The sequence below is a fragment of the Filobasidium floriforme genome (assembly GCF_021052385.1).
Source record: "Filobasidium floriforme strain CBS 6241 chromosome Unknown HD553scaffold_3, whole genome shotgun sequence".
Lineage (NCBI taxonomy): Eukaryota > Fungi > Basidiomycota > Tremellomycetes > Filobasidiales > Filobasidiaceae > Filobasidium > Filobasidium floriforme.
In genome coordinates this window covers 1140788-1164629 of record NW_025763624.1, presented here as the reverse complement: position 1 = coordinate 1164629, position 23842 = coordinate 1140788, and the positions used below count along the sequence as shown (strand labels likewise).

Here is a 23842-nt window from a genome sequence, read left to right as displayed (position 1 = left end):
GTACAATCGGTATATGATCATGTTGGAAGATCTACACCTCGGTGCTCGATCAGATCGCGCAGCTTGTCAGGTTTTGTCTCGATGAGAGCGCCGTATCATCCTGGCTGATGTTTCAGGTGGTGGGAAGTGAAGTCGTACGACTCTCAAGGCGACGCGCATCGAAACCGAGTGATCGACCGCGCTGTGTTTGTTTTGTGCCCATGGGGGGGGGAGGGGACGATCACAGGAGTTCACGCGTCCCCAGTTTGAACCCAGATTGGCGCGTCGCCAACCGGGGGGCGAAAGCAACTTTTTTTACTAGTGCAAAACGCGCCAATCCAGGGAACAACCGGGCATGGATTGACGCGCGATTTGCCGGATTGGGGGGGGATTGACATTTCCCTAAGCGCTCTTTTGTTCCGTTCAATCAGGCATCAATCTGGCAACAATCCATGGCATATTTGTATCCGCATGTTACAGATTACGCTTCCGCCTGATTACGTGTTTCTATTGTTCTATCGAGAAGCACCGACCAACACGCTCGAGAAGCTCGACTCGACGTCTACTAACTTACTACCTACCTACCTACCTGTAAATGCAGTAAAAACCGTCAAGTCACTCATATTCACTCTCCACACACTTACAACATCTTATCTACCCCGTTTGGACCCCTATAAACACCCTCATAACTCCCTAGACTCCTTTGACGAACTTTACGACTATGTCTGCTGCTGTAAGTGCTTCAAATCGCTTCGAGTGCATTCATACTTCAATACTGACTCAACCGGCCTTGTCTAGAACACTAACATCAAGGGTTTGGTGAGTAGTCTGTTTATGAGTGGTGTTTTTCTCTATCGCACTGTGAGATCTGTTTACTTACTCGTACTGGGTGTTTTCCCCCTCCTTTCTACCTAGTTTCGTCAAGTCAAGCCGTACGAACATGCGGAGGAGCACGAGGAAGCCGACCAGCGCTTCCATAAAGGTCTCGAGCGGGTTGAGCACTACGTCCGAAGTGCTATCGATGCAGCCGACTTGATCCCCGAAAACAAGGAGATTGAGAAGATCGACAAGAACAACGTCAGCTCGATCGTCAAGGTTGTAACGAGGATCGTCGCGGCAAACTCCAACGCGATGGCCCAAGTTCAGGGTGGATTGGCCGGCGTTTCGCACCTGTTTGAGGAGATTGGTGAGGTCGCCCAGGAGAACGTCCAGTTGCGTGCAAGAGTGGAGACTTTGGAAGACGAAGTCCAAGCCCTGCAAGAACAGGTCGCAAACCCCCTCGTTGGGGACATGAACGCTGCAGGTGTTCTCCAACTCATCACCGGCAACCCCGAGTTTGCCGCTTTGGTCTCCGGTATCGCTCGAGACGCCATGGGTGTCCATCCGGGTGCCCTTCCGCCCCCAATCGAGGGAGCTATGCCCGAGGCTGGGCCCTCATCGCCTACGAAAGCGACCAAGGGTCGCAACAACATCCTCCACGTAAGTCTTTTCTTCCCTGATCTTAACTTACGCCAAAGACGGTCGAACATTACCTGATTGTACCCCGCTTGTTTCACAGGCCCATGTTCACCACCACGTTCGACGTTTGATCGGTATGCAGTCGAAGCTGTTCCCGGGGTCAATGGACACCGTGAACACCGGATTGGAGGCCGTTATATACCCGAAGCCTCGAGTGAACGGTCAGAAGACCATTAAACTCACGCTACCGAACGGCGTTCGTCAAACGTTCTTTCGACCGAACTGGAGGAAGGTCAAGAACAATCCGTGAGTCTTCTACCCTCTATCTCGCATGATCGTACCCGTATTGATGTGTGTTTGTGTCTCGCAGTGAATGGGACGATTTCGTTAGGAACGTTCAGGATTCGGTCATTGCAGGCTGGAACGATTACCGAGGCGATCCCCCCAAGGAGGTGCCCGATCGTGCCCAGATTTCGGTCAGTTTGTTCAAGTTCTGCAACACGATCGCCGGTAAAGCGGGAGAGGGGAAAGCCACCTGCATGGACGGTGGGAAAGACAGGGTGGGCTGGTCGAACAAGAAGGCCCGTGCGGTGAGCTAGATTGACTAGATTGACACCCACTTGGACCCAACTTGTGCTCACCATCATACAAATCACCCACCGAATAGACCCTGGCCAGCCGGAAGACAATCTGGACCTCTTCCCTGGTCAATCAGTCCCGAAAGAGGGTCATTTGGAAGCTGCTTTCGCAGCCTTGTTGCGCGCCGGTCTACTTCCCGAACGACCCGTACACGGAGATGCGGTACCCGAAGCTAGACCCCTGCAATGTGGAGACAAACGACCCCGCTGACGCCCTGTATTTGGGTGCTTGGGAGGCCTACGGTCGCCACCACATGGTCTCGGAGGGCGTCGCCAACGAGAAGATCTCGGGGGCGATCGAGAAGTGCTATCCCAGTTGGATGTCCGACGAGGTAGGTTGGCCCCCATATACTCCCCGTTTGACTTGTGTAACTCGAACTGATTCTTTCGTGTTGATACCTTTGCCATCGTCCCTTCTCTTGAACACAATCGCATGCAATCATGCTTCAAACTACCTGTGTTCTCCCCTGCAATAGGCCGTCTTCGCCTCTGCTGCTCTTGACGCGGCGTACGGGTTGACCATCACCCAGGCCCAATGGCAACAGCGATGGTGCGGGCCGAGGTCTTACTGGCCCCTAACGCAGCTCAAGACTGCCCAGTTGGCCCCCCCTTCGGCCCAGGATGCCAACGTCCCCGATCGCTCGGACAAAAAGCTGTGGGTGATCTACCGATCGATGGTCAGGCCAGACGTTCTGGAGGCAATCGATGCCAACGACGCCTCGCTTGCTGCCCGGTTGTACCCCGATCCGCCTCTCTCGGTCAACGACGCCGCGATGGACGACCTGCCGACCGTCATCGCCAAGCCCAGCAACATCACCACGGCTACTGCGATGCGGCCCATGTTGCCCCCGGTTGGTCCCGCTTTGACCAAGGAACAGCTGCGAGAGAAGGCGCTCGAGTATCTCGCTCAGGATCACGGTATCGTCGAGCACATCGAGGAGGAGGAGGACGACGACATGCAAGTCGACGCCGCGTAAACGGGCTCCAGTCACCCTCGAAAGGACCGGGATTGTTGTGGTGTTTTTTGACCGTTGTGGGTGAGCGATCTTATGCTCGATAGGGGCGCCAAACGCAATTTACATACCGTAGGGGCGCCAAACGCACATAATTGGAGGCTGATTGTATCCGGGTTGGAGTTCTTGCGACTTACGTTCCTTTTTTTTATATTTTTCAAACTTATAATGTTTCGATATCGAGTTTGTTTGTAATAGGTGTGTTTTATGCTCTCAGAGGTGGTCGTTTGGAGGCCAATATATGCATGATTGCCGTACCTCCAGCACGCAGAACATTGTGAACCTATTTGTAGAATGAAGTCCATCCGTATTCCGTAAGACATGATCAGACATGATTAGGGGCCATACTCTTGTCTATTGTGTCCCGAACGAGAGTAGTTAGTACCCGGTTTGGTTTTCGCTGGTGTTACGCACATTACATTCAGACTCTTGTGACTGCTGTACAAGCCCAGATCTTTGGGCTATCAACTTCCCCCGGATGTAACGGGATTGGCCTTACAACGACCGGCCTCATTGACTCAACTGTTCCGTTCGTCAACTCCCAGCATCTAGTCTCTCGTTCAAAGGTACCAGGATGCCACAAAGTCACACCTAGATCGGGACTAGATTGCCAATAGATCAGACCTCCCTTCAATAGGGACGTTTAAGCCGATGCTTACTGTCGACCATAAGGGTATTCTGTCTCCCGTTCAAAAGGCATGCCATGCGCCCCCAACATTAATCTAAACTCCCTCGTTTGGCCCCCACTTGCACGCGCCCTGATAGTAATGAACGATTGGATCAAAATCAAAGGTGGTCGTCCAATCCTGCACTCAAATACGTCTTTTTGAGGTAGAATGATGGCCAGTCGGTCCCGGAATGCTTGAAGTGGGGCTGTGGCGGGGGATTTTTTGCCCGTATACGCAGAAAACTGCTTGTAAGCAGGTCTAATCTGAGTGTGATTGATCCCCGAAGTGTCTATGATCCATGTATTCTCTGTTGGTCGATTTCCAACCATGTCAAGAAGGTACGTATCGCCAGGCTGTGTCTGGGGGCTATTCTTGAGTCTTTCGTGGATGATTGGCCATAGATTGAAGTCCAGATGCTGCAGAACGCTGCCGACGACTTGAAACGTACTCTTGTCTGCCTCCATTACAGGTGCGTCAGCCTGTAATTGTCGAATATTCTCCTCATGTTCGGCAAATAATTCGGACGCTGAAGATCCCCTGGATTTATCTTCTCGTGTGAATGACGCGTGCAAACTAGCCAGTTTGGACACAGATTGATGGTCCTCTGGCTCAAGCGCATATCTTCGAAGGTGATGTTGTATCATGCTTGCTGTACTGGCGCGCAACCGGGCATTAAGTGCGGTGATTTCTACCACCTTTCCGTTGGTATTGACGTTCTTATAGCATTTCCCACAACGTTCGCCCGCAAAACACCAGTGATTGTATGGGCCTCCATGACGTCTCACGTCCCCCGGAATGTGTATGCATTGGTGTATGTTTCGGGTTGCCTCCAATCCTGGCCAGATCCCCAGCGCCGACGGTACCAGCCGGCCTAATAGGACCTCAGCTCGACAGAGCTGAATCTCGCTGATTTCTGGCCTGAGTAGCAGTAGATTGACCCCCGAAACAAGTAGGGTCACGTCGAGTTCAGCCTGTGTGATCTGGGTGGAGATCCGCGCACGTATCTGCCTGTTTTGCGTGCTTTCTTCAGTCGGATTGAACCATGATTGGATGGCAATCTCTGGAAAGATCAAAGGAACATAAAACTCGGCAAAACACCTCCACTGAACAGCCGTGATTGTACCCCCTTTGACGTCCATTATAGTCTTTGGGATGGAAGGGAATACTGATCGATCGCTTGGGGTCAAGACCTGCCAATCAGTAGTAGCAAAGTATGGGCGTCAATGTGTAGCCAGACGGGCAATATTCGATGGCGTACTCACCTCGCTCATTGCAGTCTTGATGGCAGTGAGCTGAGATGGTGTCAGACCGCCAACAAGATCAGGACCGGTTCGTTCGGGCGTTTGTCGAGCCTGGCTGGCCCCAGTTTGTGGCCCAAACATCTCATACGCAGGTCGTGCTGCTGTGCGAAAGACGTCTGCATCGGCCTCCGAATCGCTTTCATCGGGGTCTGCGTTTCCAATCCCCCCTCGAACGGTACGATAGTGGCCCTGACCGATGCACCTTCGGAAGATGGTCTTGTTAACACCGAGGAGAAGATTGTGCATCGCGTCAAATACCCCTTGCACAGAGATGTTGAGATAAGGTAGTAGATAGAGGGCACTGAGGTGGCCCGGTGGGACCCGGTTCTGAGGTAGATTGAGGAATCGTTTACGCGCGGCCTCTGTAAAAACCTTTGCGCGATATTCGGGGGTCAATGTGGTTCCAGTCCGGGGAGGTCCTTGCCAGTATGCCGCTCGCAACTCCCGGTTCTCACGAACTAGTTCTTCCTCCCGCCGATCATGGGCAATTGCCTCCCGGTTGAGGGCCTCCTGTTGTAGTCTCTCTCTGTCAAGGAAAGCCCGAGCCTGAGCAATAGAATCACGTGGTTGGCCAACTATGAGGCGAATCAGCAGTTTACACAGGTTGTACGTCAAACTCCCTCCAAACTAACCTCGACCAGCCGCAAAACCTGCCTGATTGAGGTTGCATCGGGTGCAGATATGGTCCTTGGACGTCTGAAAGGTCATGCCGCTCAACGATGTAAATGCCGGCCGATCACAGCTAATTGCTGCCACATAGATACGGCAAAGGACCCCGTTTGGACGCAAGGGCGTGCGAATCAAGATTGGTGTCTCCCACATCCGCCGAAGTTCGATCACCACCGGTAGCATATATTTCCAAAGGGTATCCTTTGTGGGTTCTTTCGGGCCTGTTTGTTACACGATCAGCATCAGGTCGATATTGCTTCCACAGGGTAGAATTTTACCTGGAGTCATGCCGACGCACATGATCATGGCTTGAAGTGCCCTTGATTCCTGTGGAAGGTTGGCCATTTGAACCAGGATTGGTCCGACCGAGTATCCAGGGGCAAATGACGACGAACGTTGATTCAACCAATCGATCGACAGATTGAGGAAGATTTCCTGGATTCCATCATTCTCCGTCTGATCTACCCTCAATCCAGCCGGATTGAGTAGAGAATCGATCATTGTGCCGTCGGTTTGATCTCGATAGATTTTGAGACCGGGATAGAGGCGTTCAGACAACTGGGTGTTTATCCGCCGTCTTTCTCTCCAGTTGAAGGCCACTTGCTCCACGCCTGGGTAGGACAGGACTCGTTCGATTTCAGAAACGAGGGGAAGCCTTGGGAAGGTCGATGGCATTTGACCAGTAATCGGGGACCAATCTAGCTCACAACGGGGGCACTTGGTAAGCTGATTGAGCACCAATTTAGACGTTGACATATTTGTCCGTTCGTACACAACCTCCCTACAGGCCGGATTTGGGCAACAAGGGTGGGCGATTGTAGGTAGTTCGACAGCCAATCGTCGTCTGGCAGTAGCAAGCGTCTCAGCGGGAGAGTCACTGATGATTTCTTGATGATTGTTGCAGGTACAGTCCTTTCGGGCCTTAATCTGGGTCAATTGTGCTACGGTATTCATGGCCTTGAGGGCGTATTCCGTCTTGTCCCTGGCCACCCCGACTGAATCCAATGTAAGGGCGACGGTATAGATGAACCTCTCCAGAAACGATAGATCGGCGGTCGATTGATCGCTTATCAGGCCCGAAAGTTCCCCACTTAGAGGGGCATTTTTCAACACCGGTGGGATCGGTTCAGGCCAAAGTGGCAGGAAATCATGCAGGCCATCTTGATCGTGCAATCTATGCTCATTCAGGGCGTTTTCGGGCAGATCTTGGTATCCAAAACCGGGGTCTTGAAGAGTGACGTCCGGTGTTTCGGTGGGAGCAGGTGAAGGAGAGGGAACCGATCGGAACGGGGATCGACTGGGGCTCAAAGGGGGGCCATGGGAGGTAGGGACAGGTGCTATAGGTGGTGGTATTGAGCGATCAGGGATCGGGCGACTTGGAGTGACGAACAGGTTCGTGCTTGCTCTTGCTTCGGCTCTTGCTTCGGCGGCCTCCTCAATCTCGTTCCAATCATGGGCCATATGGCGTAGAAAGGTACGCCCTTGGATGACTTTACCCCTTCTGCCACATTTGGAACATCGGCAGGTTCCAAATTCGTCTTTGCGCTGTCATGCACCAGACGGATCAGATTGGACCCAGAAAAAGAGGTGTCTGGACTAACCACCCGAGCCTGTATGGTTTGAAGGCCTAGATGTAGTGGATATATCTCGCTAAAGTCTCTAGTAGCAGAGACCCAAGACATTCTGGGAACAATCTAGGTGATTCTGCAATGGAAATCAATTGTATCGAATCTCGGCTGCCAGCACGCTGACGATCAAAAGATATATAGGCGATTGGCTGACGTAACTGACATCGGTGACTGGGGGCCAAATGCCCTTCAAACCGGGTCTCAAAACCCCAGCGAGGGACTTGTTGTTTTTAAAAATTCTTCAAAATACAATCTGGGTCCAATCCGTCGCGCGGGACGCCAAACCCCCCCCCCTGAACTCCTGTGGATGTCGGGAACGGGTTGGATCGGGAAATCGGATCAGGGATCAGGGATCAGGAGTATGGTCGTCGTATATAGTAGTACATCGACACTCTGCATACTTCCATAACAGCAGCATATTACTCCTACCTCGTCTGAAAAATCCCCACCTATTTACCGCGACAAGAATCGCATCACGATCGAAACCACACGCAATGACCTCGTCGAGCTCCACCTCGATCGAGGACCTGTCCAGGTTCGCGACCTCGACCGCATCGAGCTCAAAGACCTCGTTGGAATTGATCGTCGATCAGGAAAAGGACATGTCGGTGAGTACACCCCCATCGTTTTCTTGGATCGATCCGATCTCTACTCTTCTAAGGTCCGGAAAAGAAGCATTCGGGCGTTCGGGGGCTGATCGACCTGTGTATGATCTATTCTGCATGGTCCATGGGCGTCTCACTCATAGTCCGCTATCAACCACACCCCCGATCAACCTGATATCATCATCATCGGCGCAGGCATCGCAGGCTGCGGCCTCGCCTACTCCCTCTCTCACACCGGCCACCGCGTCCTCCTCATCGAACGTGACCTCTCTCCTCCCGATCGCATAGTAGGCGAACTCTTACAACCCGGCGGAGTGGCCGCCTTAAGGAAACTCGGGATGGGGGATTGTCTGGAAGGGATCGACGCTACGCCCGTCGAGGGGTATTGCGTTTACATGCAAGGGAAGGAAGTGCCCATTCCTTACCCCACTTTGGACGCTTGTGTGGGTGAAGGACAGGAGATCACCGAGGATGAAAAGACGTGGAGCAGGAGCGGGAAGAAGGAAGGGAGGAGTTTCCATCATGGACGATTCATCGATGCTCTCAGGCGGAAAGTTATCAAGGACGCTCCTGGAGTCCAAGTACTCGAGGGGACCGTGAGCAACTTGGTGACTTGTGATCATACGACCAAGGTCATCGGGGTCTCGGTCAATCAGAAAGTCAAGGTGCAAAAGAAGGGACAGGAGGCACAGGGGTTAGAGGAGGTGGAGATGGAGACGGTCTCCAGGAACTATTACGCGCCGTTAACGATCATCGCCGATGGATGTTTCTCCAAGTTCCGTAAAGCCGCCACCCAAGCCGTCTCTCCCAAAACGCCATCATCATCATCATCAATAACAAAATCGAACCCTTCAACCAAATCCAAGATCAGCCCGCCCACAGCGGAGACCAAAACCAAATCACACTTCATCGGCCTCGTCATCAAAGACGTCCACCTCCCCAAAGCGCACCACGGGACGGTCTGTCTGACCCCGGCTGGACCGGTGTTGTTGTACCAGATCGCCGACGAGGCGAGGGAGACGAGGTTGTTGGTCGACGTCAAGGGCAAGTTGCCGAGCATCTCTGATGGGAGTATGAAGGTGAGCGAGAGCGGTTGGGGGTTTGAGGTTCGGGGCGTGGGGAAACGGGAGAAAAGGGCGCTGGTTTGGACATGTCGCGTGAGCTGATCGGGGTTGTACATGTGTCTTGCAGACGTACATCGAGGAAAACTACCTCCCTCACCTCCCACCCTCGACCCAAGGTCCAATCCAACAAGCCCTATCGACCGACCAACTCCGCAAAATGCCCAACAGCTTCCTCCCCCCCAAAATGCAGGGGAGACGTAACGGCCGCTCGGGCGTCATCATGGTCGGCGATTCCTGGAACATGCGTCATCCGCTCACAGGCGGTGGTATGACGGTCGCGTTCAGCGACGCGGTCCTCTTGACGAAATACCTTGCGCCGAGTCGGACGGAAGGGGATGGAGGATTGAGGGATTTGCATGATTGGGAGGAGATCAGGGAGAGGTTGCAGAGGTGGTATTGGGAACGAAAAAACGTGGCGAGCGTGGTCAATATCTTGAGTATCGCGTTGTACGACTTGTTTGGGGCCGACGGTGAGTCCACGTTTTGTACCTACATTGCTAGGCGGACCGGTTCGAGGGCGAGGCTGACCTTGGGTCTGATGAATGCGGGGATGACTTAGATGCCAACCTGGCCGTACTACGGGACGGTTGTTTCGCATACTTTGAGCTCGGGGGAGACCGTGTCGCAGGACCTGTCGGGCTGCTCTCAGCGTGAGTCGATATCGACGCGACCAGTTGCTACCCTGACTCATCCGCTTGTCCGCTAAATTGTGCTATGCTACCTATCCCGGTACGGCAGCCTCACGCCCAAACCTCTGCTCCTCTTTTACCACTTCTTCTCGGTCGCATTCTACTCGATCTACATCTTGTTCACCCGGGGCGAGAGTAGCAAGGGTTCCAAACCCGGGTTTGGGGATTACCCGGCGCTCATGGTCAGGAGCGGGCAAGTGGTAAGTCCACGTCATCGAACTGAGATTGGCTGGACAAGGTGTACGTACACGTGCTGACCTTTTTCTGATATGTTCGGCTTGCGACTCGCTAGTTCTGGACGGCATGTGTGGTTCTGTTGCCTGTCATCTGGTCGGAGGTTCGGTTGTAGCCAGGTTGATCCGGATGTTGTTCATGGTTCGTGGTTTGTATAGAAAGAGAAAGCTATAATATGTTGCACATACACCCACACCGGACTTGGAGGAGGGAGGGAGGGATAGCGATGTAATAGTCTCGTCGTTGTCGTCTTTCGTGATTATACATTGTCTTACGATTGTACACGGCCATGTGGGTATAAAATGAAAATTGGTACAACTCGAACGATGGTTCATATACCAGAAAACCAGAAAGTTAACTACCCCGGAACAGTCCAAGCACTGTCCGAAGGAAAATGTCCATTGTCACCCAAACTCCTCGATCACGCCTCGACCGCCCCACAATCTGGCTCGCTCTTTCGTCGTTTACTGCTCCTCGCCTTCATCTTTTCGTCCAGATCCTGAGCTTCGCGCTTGGCAAAAGATGGGTCAGGACCGGATCGTCCGACGCCATTCATAGCTCGTTCTCCTTCTCCACCCAGCCGCCCGTCCTGTTGTCGCAGAACCTTTTCCCATTCCAACAGTTGGCATATCAAGCTACGAACGTTGTGATGGTTCAGGGCGGTGTTGCGTATGTGAGAAATGACGCGACGACTCACGAGACGTTCGGCCCCACCCACTCGCTCTTTCCCTTGACGTAGTCGTTCACGTCCCACATGCTGGATCCCTGTTTCAACCCATCCTCATCGACGAGTCCGTGATGTGAGAGCCAGAGGACGTATGCGATGATCAAAGTCGCCGAGCGAGATATGCCGCATTGACAACTAAGCGCGAAGAAGGCTCTTCAGCTCGAGACGTCGCGCTAAGAGCCTACCGCCTGGACTTACTGGATCAGGATCGGGATTTCTACCGTCCTCGCCTGTTCCATCCTCTCGATGGTCTTTTGGAAACCCCACGATCGCGAACTTTGCTCGTGCGTCGCCTCGCTCGCGAGATCCGTCTCTCCGTGCGTCCAATCGAGTTTCAGGTATGTCAATGCGGGACGGCCCTCGCTGGCCGCGTACGACCTCGCTACCGAGTCGACATCCGTCCGGTCGGTCTCTTCCTGCTGCTGACCCTTGTACGGATCTTCCAACTCCTTGGCGACATTTACGATCATTCCCCGATTTGCTCCGCCTACCCATTCGTCGAATCGCTCGACCGACTCTTCGTTCCCGATCCAGACTCCCTTGACCACCTGTACGGGTCCATCAGCGTACGGCGGCCTGGCATGTCCTTCAGGGTTGACATGGTTCGATCGAGGTAGTGGGAACAACGACCGAGCGTGAGAAGGTTGTCGAGATTGTTTCGCCGCAGAGAGCGGGTCGAGGGAGATGGACAACATCGGTCGTCTTCCCACAGTGGCATACTTGATCCCTTTACCCTGCAAACCCCGTGATGCAGCTTGCACCGATACTTCCTGCCTCTTGACACCGGCTTGCTGTCCGCCTGAGAACGTCCGCCTCACATCGATCCTCAACCCTCGAGCCTTTTTCCTCCTCCCTGAGGATCCCGCCACAGGTCCACCTTCCCCACCCGCATCCGAACCCCCCGAACTACTCGACCCGGACAAGGTCCGCCCCCACGCCCTAGGGAAAGTCTCTCCCCATGCTCTCTTCCCCCCAAGAATCTCTCTATGACCCGATTCCTCCACATTGGTGTTGGGCCCGATGATGGTCAAAGGTAGACCAGCTACAGGCGTCTCGTCACCGGGGGAACAGATCGATTCTTCCTCACTCGTCGTCCCCGTCCCGCTCGTCGACGGACAATCCATCGATCCGACCGAGTGTAACGAGAACGAGCTGGTATGCCCGTACCCAGGCTCTGTTCTGGTCGCACCAGGTACCCTGTTACCCGGGCTCAACAGGTTTCCGACGTCCAGATGCATCCCCATCTTTGTCTCGCTTTCAAGTGATTCGTCCTGATTTCCCGTATCATACGGTCTCATCCCTAAACCCACTCCCGATCCCGAGCCGGAACCAGAACTCGGCCCGCTACCTCCTCTCGACCTTCCATGACCGTCCGAACGCGCAAACGGATGAAACCTCGTCAAAGATCCACCTCCACCTCCAGCAGCACCACCAGCGGCTGTACCGTTCGTCCCTGTTCCTAATCCCAGTCCGACTGAACTCTTAGGCCTTCTCAGTCCTCTTTCTTGGCTTCTTGGGGACAGCCGGGGAGGTAGGGTAGTGGGAGGGTAGGTAGCGCTCCGGTCTGGATGTAACGTCTCATCGCAAGTCTGCACGTCGAGAAGGTTCGAGCTCAGAGCCGAGCTGTTCATTGGGATGGCGGAGGGTGTGGTTTGATAGGCTGGCAAGACCGACCCTGACCCCGACCCCGACCCCAAACCGGACATCGACATTGACATCGATTCCAACTCCTTGGAGCCTGGATGGGGAGAGACGAGGTACAATTTGTCCAACGACGTCGAGGGCGATGTCTCTCTCGGCGATTTCTCCTTGTTGGTAGTTGGGGATCGAGGGGCGAGAAAGGATGGAGGTGGAGCCAACATGCTGGATGGTCCCGGGTTACCTCTTTGTTTTGTTGAGAGGTTTCGAGCTGTGGAGGCTGGGAAAGGGAAGATGAGCTGTGGTTGAGCTCGTATCGTATCGTGTTTCCGGTCTCAAGATCTGGTTCTCGAAGAAGTAAAAGGTGAAACCGTTCTCGAGTCCGGGAGCCTCCCGTATGGTTCGTACTTTCCGGACGCCGGAGTATAATTCCTAACGTTGATCCGAAGTGTGGACTGAATCGAATCGGATCGAACCAGGTCGAAACTACACGTCCAAAACTCGATGGTCGACGAACCTATTCTCCTCTGGCTGTGTTGAGATCGTCTTCGGCGTTTGAAATTTCCGAGGCGCAGGTTCCCCCGACGGTCGGCGTCGAGGTTGGAGGTGGGTTTTGCAAGCAAGATGAAGGATGCAAGGAGAGTATGTGTGTCGTTGACGGGTGCGAGTGACGTGGTGGTGGTAGAGGCAGTGTTGGTGAAAAAGAATGTGTTGTAGATCGATTCCCCCTTGTCCGTTCGTCCGTCAAACCCACCGGGTCGGCGATCGAGGCTGTGACGAATAAACCGACGACTGATTGTCAAAAACCGCTGAAAAAAGTTTAAAGTTTAATACGTCAAATTGCGATCCTGTGCATATGATGTATCACGAGCACGATGAACACCACTACAAGCAGGATGCATGTAGGATACGTAGGATGATATGTAAAGCCGACTTGAGGGCCACACCTTGCACATGCATCTGTGATTTGTAAACCTGTAGCATGATACGGAAAAACTCTCCAACAGACATGAAACGCAAAAACGATCAATTTCCCCCCCTTGACCACTTCTCCCTCCCCTTGATTCCTTCGATCTCCAGGGAGCGGGGAGGTTTGATGACGCGAAACAGAAACATCGACTGAAACGTCATCGCCCCCCATTCGCCGCCTCCATTGGATCCGTTGAATATCCGGTCGTCCACACGCGAAATACCGAGTGAGACACACGATTCCGGGTACTGTATGACAAGTCGTACTGTTTTACCGAAGATCGTTTCAGATCCTAAATCGGCGGGTTCCCTTTGATTCCTGAGCGTTTGCCGTTTCACGCGGCCTTTCCTTTATCGCGAGTTAGCTATAGCTGTCACTCTGCCCTTTGTACCGAGCCAAAGGCAGTCAGACGTCGTGAGCCGCGAGTCGCATTGCTGCTTGTAACAAGCGTGGCCCGGTGGCCGGTGGATACCTTTGAGACCTTGGAGAAATCCCTAGGCGAGATCCGTCGATTTGATCAAATCCTAATCGAATCGATCAAGGGGCTCAAACGTGAACCTCGTTGTTGATGGTGATGACACAGCCTCCGTGCTCGCGTGGTGGATTGCCGTCGCGCGCTATATGACGAAACGCTCATCAAATCGAATGTGCACCGCGGATGTCTGTCGTTGTGGTTCACGTGACGTGTATTCGTGGTCGTTGGTGGCCGTTCGTTTCGGTGATGAGCGATCGTCTTCACATGGGTCACATCGCACATTCCTCCCTCTCGACCTCGAGAACATTCCCCAAGGCCCCCAAGCTATTCTCGGTCATAAAGAGAGAGCGCAACGACCACACCCTTCGCATCCTCCACACCCTCGCTTGCACAAACACGCAAGACGCACATGCTCAGATCGTTCTTGTCGTCCAGATCGACGAGACAATTCAGTACAACCGCAACTTCTACTGCCAACTCGCAATTGCGAATCGCACGAACCACCACCCCGCTCAAGTTCAACTCGATCGTCACTCGACCTTCAGTCCGAGCACTCCAGTCGAACAAGCTAGCTCTAGCTACATCAGCTCGACTCGTCCAACAACAACAACAGCAATACCGTAACCGTTGTACCTGTTCTCACCACAACGCAGCTTCTCTCACCATGGACGGAGTCGACAATCACACCGGCGTCATCACCGGCGGCCCTAACTCGCTGCCTCCCAACACCCAGAGGGACGCCTACCGACTCCCCACCGAGGTCGTTCCTACGCACTACGACCTGCTCTTCAAGACCGACCTCGAGGGGTTGACCTTCGAAGGAGAAGCGTCGATCGACCTGCAAGTGAACGGAAAGACCAACTCGGTGCAGTTCAACTTGAACCCTTCTGTCCAGCTCACTAGCATCTCCCTGGAGATCGAGGGACAGGATGCGATCGAGTATTCCCCGCCTAAAGCTGTCAGGCATGAAGAGACCGAAGAAACCCCTGCGGAGGCTAACAGGGAGTCGGAACCTACCGGGGTCGAGGTCGACCTGGAGTCGGTCAAGGCTGGGGAGATCAAGGTCGACAAGGCCCAAGAGAGGTTCTCTCTCGGGGTCCCCGAGGGCGTGCTCAAGGCCGGTGGGAAAGTCCGAGTCAAGGCCGCTTGGAAGGACGTACTCGGAGGGTCCATGATGGGTTATTACCGATCTTCCTTCCCCCACCCTGACGACAAGGACGGCAAAAAGGTCAAGGATACTTATTACGCCTTGACGCAGTTCGAGCCTACGGCGGCTAGGCGGGCTTACCCGGCTTGGGACGAGCCTGCGTTGAAGGCGACCTACTCGATCGGGTTGGTCGGAAGGAAGGGGCTCGTCAGTCTGGGCAACATGCCCGTGGAAAAGGAAGCCGCTTGGAACGGATCCATCGAGTTCGGCTCGGGTGTCACTCTGGGTCAGGGGCTTTCCAAGTCGGAAGGAGAATGGACGGTGACCAAGTTCGAAGAGACGCCCCTCGTCTCTTCTTACCTCGTCGCGTTCGCACACGGACCCTTCGCTTCGTTGTCCTCCGAATACACCTCCCCGCTTACGGGCAAGACCATCCCCCTCAAGATCTACGCCACGCCAGACCTAATCGGCCAAGCCCAATTCGCGCTGGACGTCAAACGCCTAGCCCTCCCCGTCTACGAAGAGATCTTCGACGTCCCCTACCCCTTGCCTAAATTGGACACGCTGGTCGCTCACGATTTCGACGCGGGAGCGATGGAGAATTGGGGGTTGATCACGGGGAGGACGACGGCTTACCTGTTTGATGAGAAGAAGAGCAGTTTGGCGGCCAAGAAGAGGATCATCGATGTGCAGAGTCACGAGTGTGCGCACATGTGGTTTGGGAACATCGTCTCGTGAGTCCCCCCGCGTCGCTCACCGACGTCATGGTCTTAAGGTGGAAAAGGAGGAGAGGAGACGGGCGCGCTGATAACGATCCTCAATCTCGAACGTGTTGAACAGACCGAAATGGTGGGACGTGCTCTGGTTGAACGAGGCGTTTGCGACTTTGCAGGGAGAGGTCATCATCCCCGATAGAATCTTCCCCGAATTCAAGGTCCGAAGGGTGAGTCAGGTGGTCGTCGTGGTGTCGTTGGCGGCCTTGGTTTTGTTGACATTGACATTGTCGCTCGCTTGCCTCGCTTGCGTTCCGTGCTGCAGGAGTTCTTGACGACCCACTTGATGGCCGCCCTCTCGCTCGACGCGGTCCGATCGTCCCACCCGATCGAGGTCCCTTGCCCCGATGCCAACCAGATCAACCAGATCTTCGATTCGATCTCGTACTCCAAGGGAGCTTCGGTCCTGCGAATGCTCGCCGCCGTCGTCGGGGAAGACAAGTTCCTCAAGGGCGTCTCCATCTACCTGAAGAAGCACTTGTACGGGAACGCCTCGACCAAGGACCTCTGGGCCGGGATCTCGGAGGCTTCCGGGGTGGACGTCACGAGGATTATGAACGAGTGGGTGCTCAACGTCGGGTTCCCCGTGATCAGCGTCGAAGAGGTCGACGGTGGCAAGAGCATCAAGGTCACCCAGGACAGGTTCTTGAACACGGGCGACGTCAAGCCCGAGGAGAACAAGACCCTGTGGTACGTCCCGCTCGAGCTCAAGACGGCCGTCGACGGCAACGTCTCGGTCGACCACCAGGCCATCCTCAGCGAGCGCACAAAGACTTTCGACCTCAAGGGAGCTTCGGCTTTCAAGTTGAACGCCGAGACCGTCGGTGTCTACCGAGTGTCATACTCGCCCGAACGTCTGGCCAAGCTCGGAGAGGAGGCCGCCAAGCCGGACAGCATCTTTTCGGTCGAGGACAGGATCGGACTCGTGTCGGACGCGACCACCCTCGCCCGAGCCGGATCCGGCAAGACCTCTGGCTCGCTCAACCTCGTCTCCAAGCTCGGGGGCGAGACCGAGTACGCCGTCCTGGACGTCATCGCCATGGGTCTCGGCAAGCTCAAGTCGGTCTGGTGGGAACAACCCGAAGAGGTCCGAAAGGCCATCGACAAGTTTAGGGTCAAGCTGTTCAAGCCGATCGTGGACAGGATGGGCTTCGAGTTTGGCGAGAACGACGACCCGGATACCAGGCAGTTGAGGACCTTGGCCGTCTCGGTCGCCGCCGGATCGGAGGATGCCGAGTGAGTCTGTGCCGGCATGGCAAGTGATCCTTCTTCGTTTCGAGGGTGGCTGACATTCTCTGGTATGATCGAATCTCAATAGGACGATCGCCGAGATTCAGAGGCGATTCAAGCCCTTCCTCGAGAACGGCGACGACTCGCTCATCCCTCCTGATCTCCAGCGATGCATCTACACCATCGTGAGTTTCAGCCGTCATCCTCACAAGCATGTACGTACCCTAGCTGACCGGCGCTTATTCTATCCGCACAGGCCGTCCGACACGGTGGTGAAGCCGAATGGAAGAAGATCCGATCGGGTAAGTCGTGTATCCTTTACTGACGATTCCGAACGCGGACTGAGACCCATCCCGCTCGACAGTCTACGACGCCCCTCCTACGGCCTCTGCCAAGATCGACGCCCTCATGTCCCTCGGAGCCACCCAATCGGACGAGCTGATCAAAAAGACCTTTACCATGTTGCACGACGGGAGCATCAAGGACCAGGACGTCATGTACGGGTTCGTCAGCTTGAGCTCGAACCGCAAGGCCACGAGGGATGTGGCCAAGTACTTCAAGGACAACTACAAGGCGGTGAGTTCGGGCTGGCAAGGAGTTTGGAGGTGTCGTTTGGGTGGTCTGACTCATTACGGATGAGGTGCGAGCAGATGATGAAGCGATTCGGTGACAACTTTGCCATGAACCGGTATGTCTTGTTCAAATTGTCTTAGCGATACCCCTGGAACTCGTGCTAAAACCGCCTGTTTCCTCTCTTTGTGTTTTTGGTGTCCTCTATAGTCTGGTCACCTACGCTTTCAACAGCTTGACTACTGAAAAGGACTTGAAGGAAGTCGACGAGTTCTTCAAGGTGAGTCCCGAGCCACAAGCAGCTCTTCTTTATAGAAAAAACGATGTGCTAACGATCACGATCGTCTCATTCGTGCTCGCGTTCTCGTTTGCTGGGGGAATTAGGACAAGGACAACTCGAAGGTAAGCCCCAGCTGCCCAGTCAGATTACATCCTCTTTCTCTCGTTCCAGGAAGCTCATCGCCTCGTTTTTTGTTATGATTACGCGCTGTAGTACAAGTTGTCGTTGGCCCAGGTTAGGGACACGATCATGGCCCAGTCTCACTGGTTGACCCGGGACAAGGCCGACGTCGAGCAGGTAAGTCGCGATACCACCATTCTTGAATCAGCTTAAGACTCGGGTGGAGAGCTAATTGTTGGTATCGTGTTTTATAGTGGTTGAAGGACAACAAGTACCTTTGAGCATCGATTCGCGGGATTTTAGGGAGAGAAAGTACAGATCAATCGAAAGTCATGGAACAACAGAAGTAGACAGATATGAACAATTGAACATCGTTGATGAAATAGCATTTGAGCCGGTATTATCAGAGAGGCGTGATTTGCACGATATGATGGGAGAAGGGTAGATAGATGTTCGAGAGGCTGAGGACTTGTGATTTTGTGCACCGCGGATGTTTCCAGGCATAAATTGCCTCTTTGGGAAGGGATGGCTGGGATGCTCAAGCGCGTGATCTACCCCTCTGTGCGGATCCGCCCGGTTGGGTGACGTTAGCCGGTCCCCGCTTTTATATTTCACCACTTCGATCCCCTCCCCTCAACCTTCAACCTCGATTCGATTCTCAATCTCGACAGAGACAACAGAAAGCGCACCCACCCATCCTCGACGTTAATCGCACGTTTCAAGTCGACAAGCTGAAACTCGGGAATCGAAGCCGGACCGAGACATCCCAGCGCCTCGACACACATTCACAGTCTCCCTGGGGCGCAGGCCTTCCTATCCCAGCGTCATCGTCATCGTCGTCGCGTTCGACTGACTGACAGCGCTGTCGTCGTCGTATCGACAACACGGGGACGCGACGTGATCATCAACCCATCCTCCCGCCTACCCATCCATCGCCACACATCCCCCGGGCTTGTGATTCGGCTCTTGCTCGTTGTAGTCATAGAGCATGTCGGACCTCGGCCCAGAGGCCGTCAATGTCAGTGATCTCGACCAGCAGGCGCACCTGGTCGTCGGTCCTACCTCCACCTCTACCTCTACCTCTACCTCTATCCCGCAAGATATGAATGTGAATGTAGAGGAAGAGGTGGACGAGCTCGAAGAACAAGACGAAGGTGAAGTGGACGAACTCGAGCAAGACGAATTACAAGAGGAGGAGGAGTTACAAGAGGAAGATCAGCATGTTCAAGAGCAAGAGCCGATCCCCAGTCTGGAAGGTCTGATTCGGGCCGCTATGGATGCGCCTGAAGGCGGGGTGGTAGAAGAGGGAGAGGGGTTAGGAGGAGGAGTCGATGATGGTGGTGTTGGTGTGGGTGTTGGGGGAATCGCAGGCGACACTGGGCATGCGCAAGAAGGCGTTCCGAGTGCAGAGGATCCGGCTGGTTCCACGACCTTGGTCGACGAGGCTATACCTACCGAGAACGAGAACGGGAACCAGAACGAGAACGAGATCCCCGTACCGGAGGATTCCGGCGTGCCGGCGATGCCGATGTCGTTGGTAGAATCGTATATGACGACCGAGCCAGAGCTGGATCAGAACCCACAACAAGCGCAAGCTCACGAGCAGCACCATCAACAAGAAACCCATGAACACCCCGATCCGAACCTCACTATCGATGTAGCTCACCTCGAGCCGCACGATCTCAACCTCAACATCAACCCCAACCTGAACTTCGAGCTCGACCTGAACTCTCAGCTCGACCTCGGTGCAGTCCAAACCCACGATCCAGCGCTTTACGAGCAGCCGGCTGGGGAGGTAGATGCACAGGTACAGGTGCCGAGTCAGGACATGTTCTTGGTCCAGGATCAGGCTCGGGAACAAGATCAAAATCAGGATGAGCGACCGGGACGAGGAATGGCCGAAGGGGATATCGCGGCGGGACCGGACCATTCGCAGGGAGTTCAACAGCAAGAAGGTGTTGATCCGATGCTACACGAGCAGCAACCCACTCCTCAAGTTCAGCCTACTCAGGGAGCAGACCACCAACACGTTCTCGATCCTGAACAACAAGGGTTGTTAAACCTTCAGATGCATATCGACGGGACCGAACAGGCGGGTCAAGCTCCGGTGCAAGGAGGAGAGTACCCGCAAGAGGACGGCGGTGCTGGGGATGTTCGGATGGAGGACGTTCATGAGCCAGCGGCGGGAACGACGTTAACAGCAGGAGAGGTCGAGGGAGACGGGTCGATGGCGCTGGGGATGGGGGAACAGGTACCGCCAGAGGGTACGGAGACGGTTCCGACGGATACCAACTATCTAGGTGCGGAGGAAGCTGTTTTGCCTACCGCTATTCCCGAGGCTATGGATACGACGACAGGACTCGACCCCACAGACCCGCCAGCTCAGACTGAAGTCGGACTTGTATCTTCGACGCTCGATCCGATGATAGATCAAACCATGGCAGACCCGACGGCGATCCCGGAAATCCCTCTCGCTTCATCCTCCACGGATGTAGCGAACGCGACGGCGGCGACAAAGACGAACGGCAAAGGTCGGGCGAAACGGACGATTTCTTCCTCTGCTTCTGCAGTTTCCGGGCTCAAGATTGGCAAGGGTCAGATAGGGGTTGAAGGGCAGGGGGATGGACAGGAACTACCGGATGCTTTGGTCGGAAAGAGTAGGGAGGAGATTGATGATATCAAACGCAGGATCGTAGATCGACGTGAGTGCCTTGCTGCATTTCCCTTTCCTCCCTCAGCCCGTTTTGTCACTGACGGAGATGTCGCCCTTGTTGAACTCACACAGTCGAATCCCTACTCTCGGCCACTGCGCTGCCACACGACAAACTCCTCTTCTCCCTGTCGCTTCGAAACACCTCGGGATGGATCCCTCTGAGCACGGTCGCCAAGTACCCCAAGATCAGGTCGTATGCGGATACGTACGGCTTGGCCTTCGTCGCCGAGAGCGTGAGGGACGCCAACGACTCGAGAGAAGATGGGCAGGAAGACGTCCCTGTACCTACAGCTTCGACTTCTCAAGACGGAGCCGCGAATGGGGGTGCGTCGGCCAACGGCGGCCAGGTAGAAGAAACAGCAAAGCGGGAGAAAAAGGTCGGTCCGGCCTTCTTGGGCAGAGGAAGAGATGCCGAATTGGTCGTCGACGGGAAGGGGGAAAGGGTGAGGAGGAAAGAAGTCATGATGAAGGCTGATACGGCCTGGGACCGAACCGTCTACGCTGTAAGTCGCATTCCGTCCCTTGTCACATTGCTCTTTTGAGCTCCAACAGCTGAAAGGCTTTGATTGTCGAATTGAACAGGAAGGGTTCGGGATCCTGGACCCATCGACGACAACGACGCAGGATGCGATCGAAGAGTGGTTCGAGCAGTTTGCACCTATCACCGTCGTTAGGTTCCGACGAGGCCGGGATCCTTTCGGTGGAAAGGGTCGAGGTGATTTCAGAGTGCGTCAATAAGCAGAACGAGTGAGTATAACGGACACGAAGCTGATATCGCATGCACCTTGGGTAGGGGTCTGTGTTTTGCGAGTTTAGGACGGTGGAAGGTGCGGACCTGTTTTTGCGGACGAATCCCAAGCCGCTCTTCAACGGGACCGAGATCGTCGCCATGTTCAAGTAGGTCGCGAGTGTGGCTGCATAATGGTCGACCCAACTGACAAAAGGCATCGGCCATGTTCAGGGAAACGTACTTGGAGTCGCGTATCCAGCTCAAAGCGCTGCGTCATTCCAACGTGGTCCCCATCGAACAGATCGAACCGGATTCCCTCTTTGCGATCGACAAGAGCCTCTTAAAGTTGGGCAACAAGAAGCGGAAGCGGGAAGAGGAAGAAGAGAACGCCGCGGGGAAACGGACCGTGAGTATCCCCATGTCTGCTATGACGCTACACCCTGCTGAGCCGGCGCTGTCTCTCGATAGACCACGCTGTATATCCTGTTCAACAAGCACCGGGTGGCCGTGAGCAGAAAGACTGGGACCGTCATGAACAAGAACGAACTTGTCTATCCCGACCGTGCCCTGCTCAAGTTCACGGGCGCCGGCGAGACGGGCGATTGGAAATTGCTCAAGGTTGGTCATTATCGCTACGTTCGAGACTTGAACTCTGGCTGAGACGTCTGACATCTTTCGGCCTAAACAGGAAGATCTAGTCAACGCTGAGATCGAGCATTCGTTCTTGTATCTGCCGAGAAGGTCGACGGTCGGTTATTTTGCCGCTCCTGAAGCCATTGGGGACGAGGTAGTAGAGCGTTTGCGAAACCTCCATCTGATCGTCGGCGACAGCGAGATCGAGTGGGAGAGAGTGGAAGGTATGTGATTGCACAATATATTCCGGGCAGCCTGAGCAGTCAGCTGATATACTAAACTCCACCTGTGCAGGTCAAGAGGAGCGCGATTTTTATGCCAAGCGAGCATCGTTCCAAGGAAAGCTGGCTGTCAAGATGGCAGACGAGAAAGAGAATCTGGAATTGGACGCGGTCAAAGAGACAGCAAAGGAGCTTCGAAGTGCCAACAAGGAACGGGCAAGAGGCAAGAGCATGACGGGCGGGAGCAACAAGAAGAAGCGATCAGGATCATCATCAGTGCAAGGCAATGCCTCGAAGAAGGGCAAGACAGAGGACGAAGCCGAGGCGATGCTTGCAGAGAGTATGCAAATGGACGTATAATGACTCGATTATCTAGAGACTGTGTTACCTGTAGCGGCCGAGATGGCCCATCACAAACTCGTTGTACCCGACAATTGAAAGTGTTCAGAGTGGTGCATTACGAACGTGCGACTTTGCGTCTGAAACCCAGCTTGCGAGCCGCGCTTCGAGCGTGAAAGGAAGGGACTGACCCGATGTCCGCCGCGGACGTGTTCAGCTCAATTATAAAGCGAGACCACCTCCACGCCTGTAGAAGAGATCTCGCCACCACCGTCAGATTGAACAAATCATATAGTATACATCATGATCATGTCAGTGACTCGCCCCAATCTCGATCACTGCAGGACTTGCTCTGCCAGGCTGGTAAACCCTGTTTTCGGCGTCGACAAGCAGGTTTCCAGCACGAGCCGCCTTTGCTACGAGATCATCGAGAGAGTCGACGATCTACCTGTAGGTTCATCTTGCAGTTGACTCGGCTGCATGCTTACTTACCGATTATCGTTCTGCCAGGCGTTGCCGGAACATCTTGTCTTGCAAGCCAACCACGAGTCGCGCGTGATGAAACTCGTCTCCAAATGCACCCGAAACGGCGGGACTTGGGCTACTACGGATGTGCTGACCCGCAACGAAGATGGCGAAGAATGGATGTGGGATGGGCTCGCGGCGATCGAGGAGGAGGACAAAGGGGATCACATCGAAGAGCTCCAGCGGCCCAAATGGGTTGAGAGGAAAGCCAAACCGGTTCAAGGTCTCCTTTTGCACAGGTTGCCCAAAGAACAAGGGTTCGAGGTGGAACTGCTCTTTGCGGGTGAGAGAGACAAGTAGTTTCAACGCGTTCAACATTCACTGTAGTATTAGTCTGGGTTTGTCGGGCGAATGTCATGTCTTGAATTGGCTACATGATCCCAAAAATGACTCGCCATGAGGCCAATCCGAACATCGTAGGTCAGAGGTCAGAGGTCACTTGAAATTAGGTGTTGGGATGGCCCTATCATACCATATTTCCAGGTCGCGCTTCGCGACCCATATCCCTATCTGCCTGTGTCAGGGTGGAGGTACTCATCAAACAAACATAAACATCCTTTACATGGTCGATCCTTTGCCGCCCCTAGCTCACCCTACTAGTTTCAAGAATATCGATGTCAAAACATGTTTCATCGTCGCGGCAACCTTGAAGTATATGTGCGGGTCCGTCCGATCAAGTCTTCATTCATGACCCTGGCAACGTCTTCATGAATGGTCGGTACTCGTCCATCCCTCTTCTCGTATA

The 23842-nt window shown here is 54.3% G+C and overlaps 5 protein-coding genes across 5 annotated transcripts; 4 read left to right on the top strand and 1 right to left on the bottom strand.

Moving 5' to 3' along the window:
• Nucleotides 1-700: 700 nt before the first annotated feature.
• Nucleotides 701-3052, top strand: HD553DRAFT_339558 (uncharacterized protein; the record flags this gene model as incomplete). The annotated part of the gene is made up of 7 exons (XM_046182454.1): nt 701-712; nt 778-798; nt 895-1458; nt 1538-1743; nt 1808-2027; nt 2105-2407; nt 2552-3052. The coding sequence occupies 7 exons, from the start codon at nt 701-703 to the stop codon at nt 3050-3052; spliced, it is 1827 nt and encodes a 608-aa protein (XP_046039385.1).
• Nucleotides 3053-7956: 4904 nt separating this feature from the next.
• On the top strand, nt 7957-10121 carry HD553DRAFT_339556 (squalene epoxidase-domain-containing protein; the record flags this gene model as incomplete). The annotated part of the gene is made up of 6 exons (XM_046182453.1): nt 7957-7962; nt 8103-9038; nt 9151-9553; nt 9643-9733; nt 9822-9972; nt 10065-10121. 6 exons carry the CDS (start codon nt 7957-7959, stop codon nt 10119-10121), a joined length of 1644 nt encoding a protein of 547 aa, XP_046039384.1.
• A 578-nt stretch (nt 10122-10699) lies between these two features.
• Nucleotides 10700-11428, bottom strand: HD553DRAFT_267881 (uncharacterized protein; the record flags this gene model as incomplete). Its single annotated transcript, XM_046177545.1, has 2 exons — nt 10700-10868; nt 10932-11428. 2 exons carry the CDS (start codon nt 11426-11428, stop codon nt 10700-10702), a joined length of 666 nt encoding a protein of 221 aa, XP_046039383.1.
• A 2696-nt stretch (nt 11429-14124) lies between these two features.
• Nucleotides 14125-18470, top strand: HD553DRAFT_305863 (leucyl aminopeptidase). Its single transcript, XM_046179196.1, has 11 exons — nt 14125-15697; nt 15804-15906; nt 16002-16972; nt 17055-17151; nt 17223-17268; nt 17331-17542; nt 17617-17654; nt 17747-17816; nt 17921-17938; nt 18030-18113; nt 18191-18470. Exons 1-11 carry the CDS (start codon nt 14226-14228, stop codon nt 18215-18217), a joined length of 3138 nt encoding a protein of 1045 aa, XP_046039382.1. The 5' UTR covers nt 14125-14225; the 3' UTR covers nt 18218-18470.
• A 132-nt stretch (nt 18471-18602) lies between these two features.
• HD553DRAFT_348102 (uncharacterized protein) lies at nt 18603-22688 on the top strand. The gene is made up of 8 exons (XM_046183348.1): nt 18603-20638; nt 20722-21152; nt 21232-21375; nt 21443-21546; nt 21611-21785; nt 21848-21997; nt 22068-22236; nt 22307-22688. The coding sequence occupies exons 1-8, from the start codon at nt 18925-18927 to the stop codon at nt 22591-22593; spliced, it is 3174 nt and encodes a 1057-aa protein (XP_046039381.1). The 5' UTR covers nt 18603-18924; the 3' UTR covers nt 22594-22688.
• Nucleotides 22689-23842: the final 1154 nt, after the last annotated feature.

Coding starts and splice junctions, on each gene's coding strand:
- HD553DRAFT_305863 (XM_046179196.1), top strand. CDS start 14,226: ATGCTCAGATCGTTCTTGTCGTCCAGATCGACGAGACAATTCAGTACA. Junction 17,543..17,616: donor TCAAGGACAACTACAAGGCG/GTGAGTTCGGGC, acceptor AGGTGCGAGCAG/ATGATGAAGCGATTCGGTGA. Junction 17,655..17,746: donor GACAACTTTGCCATGAACCG/GTATGTCTTGTT, acceptor TGTCCTCTATAG/TCTGGTCACCTACGCTTTCA.
- HD553DRAFT_348102 (XM_046183348.1), top strand. CDS start 18,925: ATGTCGGACCTCGGCCCAGAGGCCGTCAATGTCAGTGATCTCGACCAG. Junction 21,153..21,231: donor GGGACCGAACCGTCTACGCT/GTAAGTCGCATT, acceptor CGAATTGAACAG/GAAGGGTTCGGGATCCTGGA. Junction 21,998..22,067: donor GCGATTGGAAATTGCTCAAG/GTTGGTCATTAT, acceptor CGGCCTAAACAG/GAAGATCTAGTCAACGCTGA.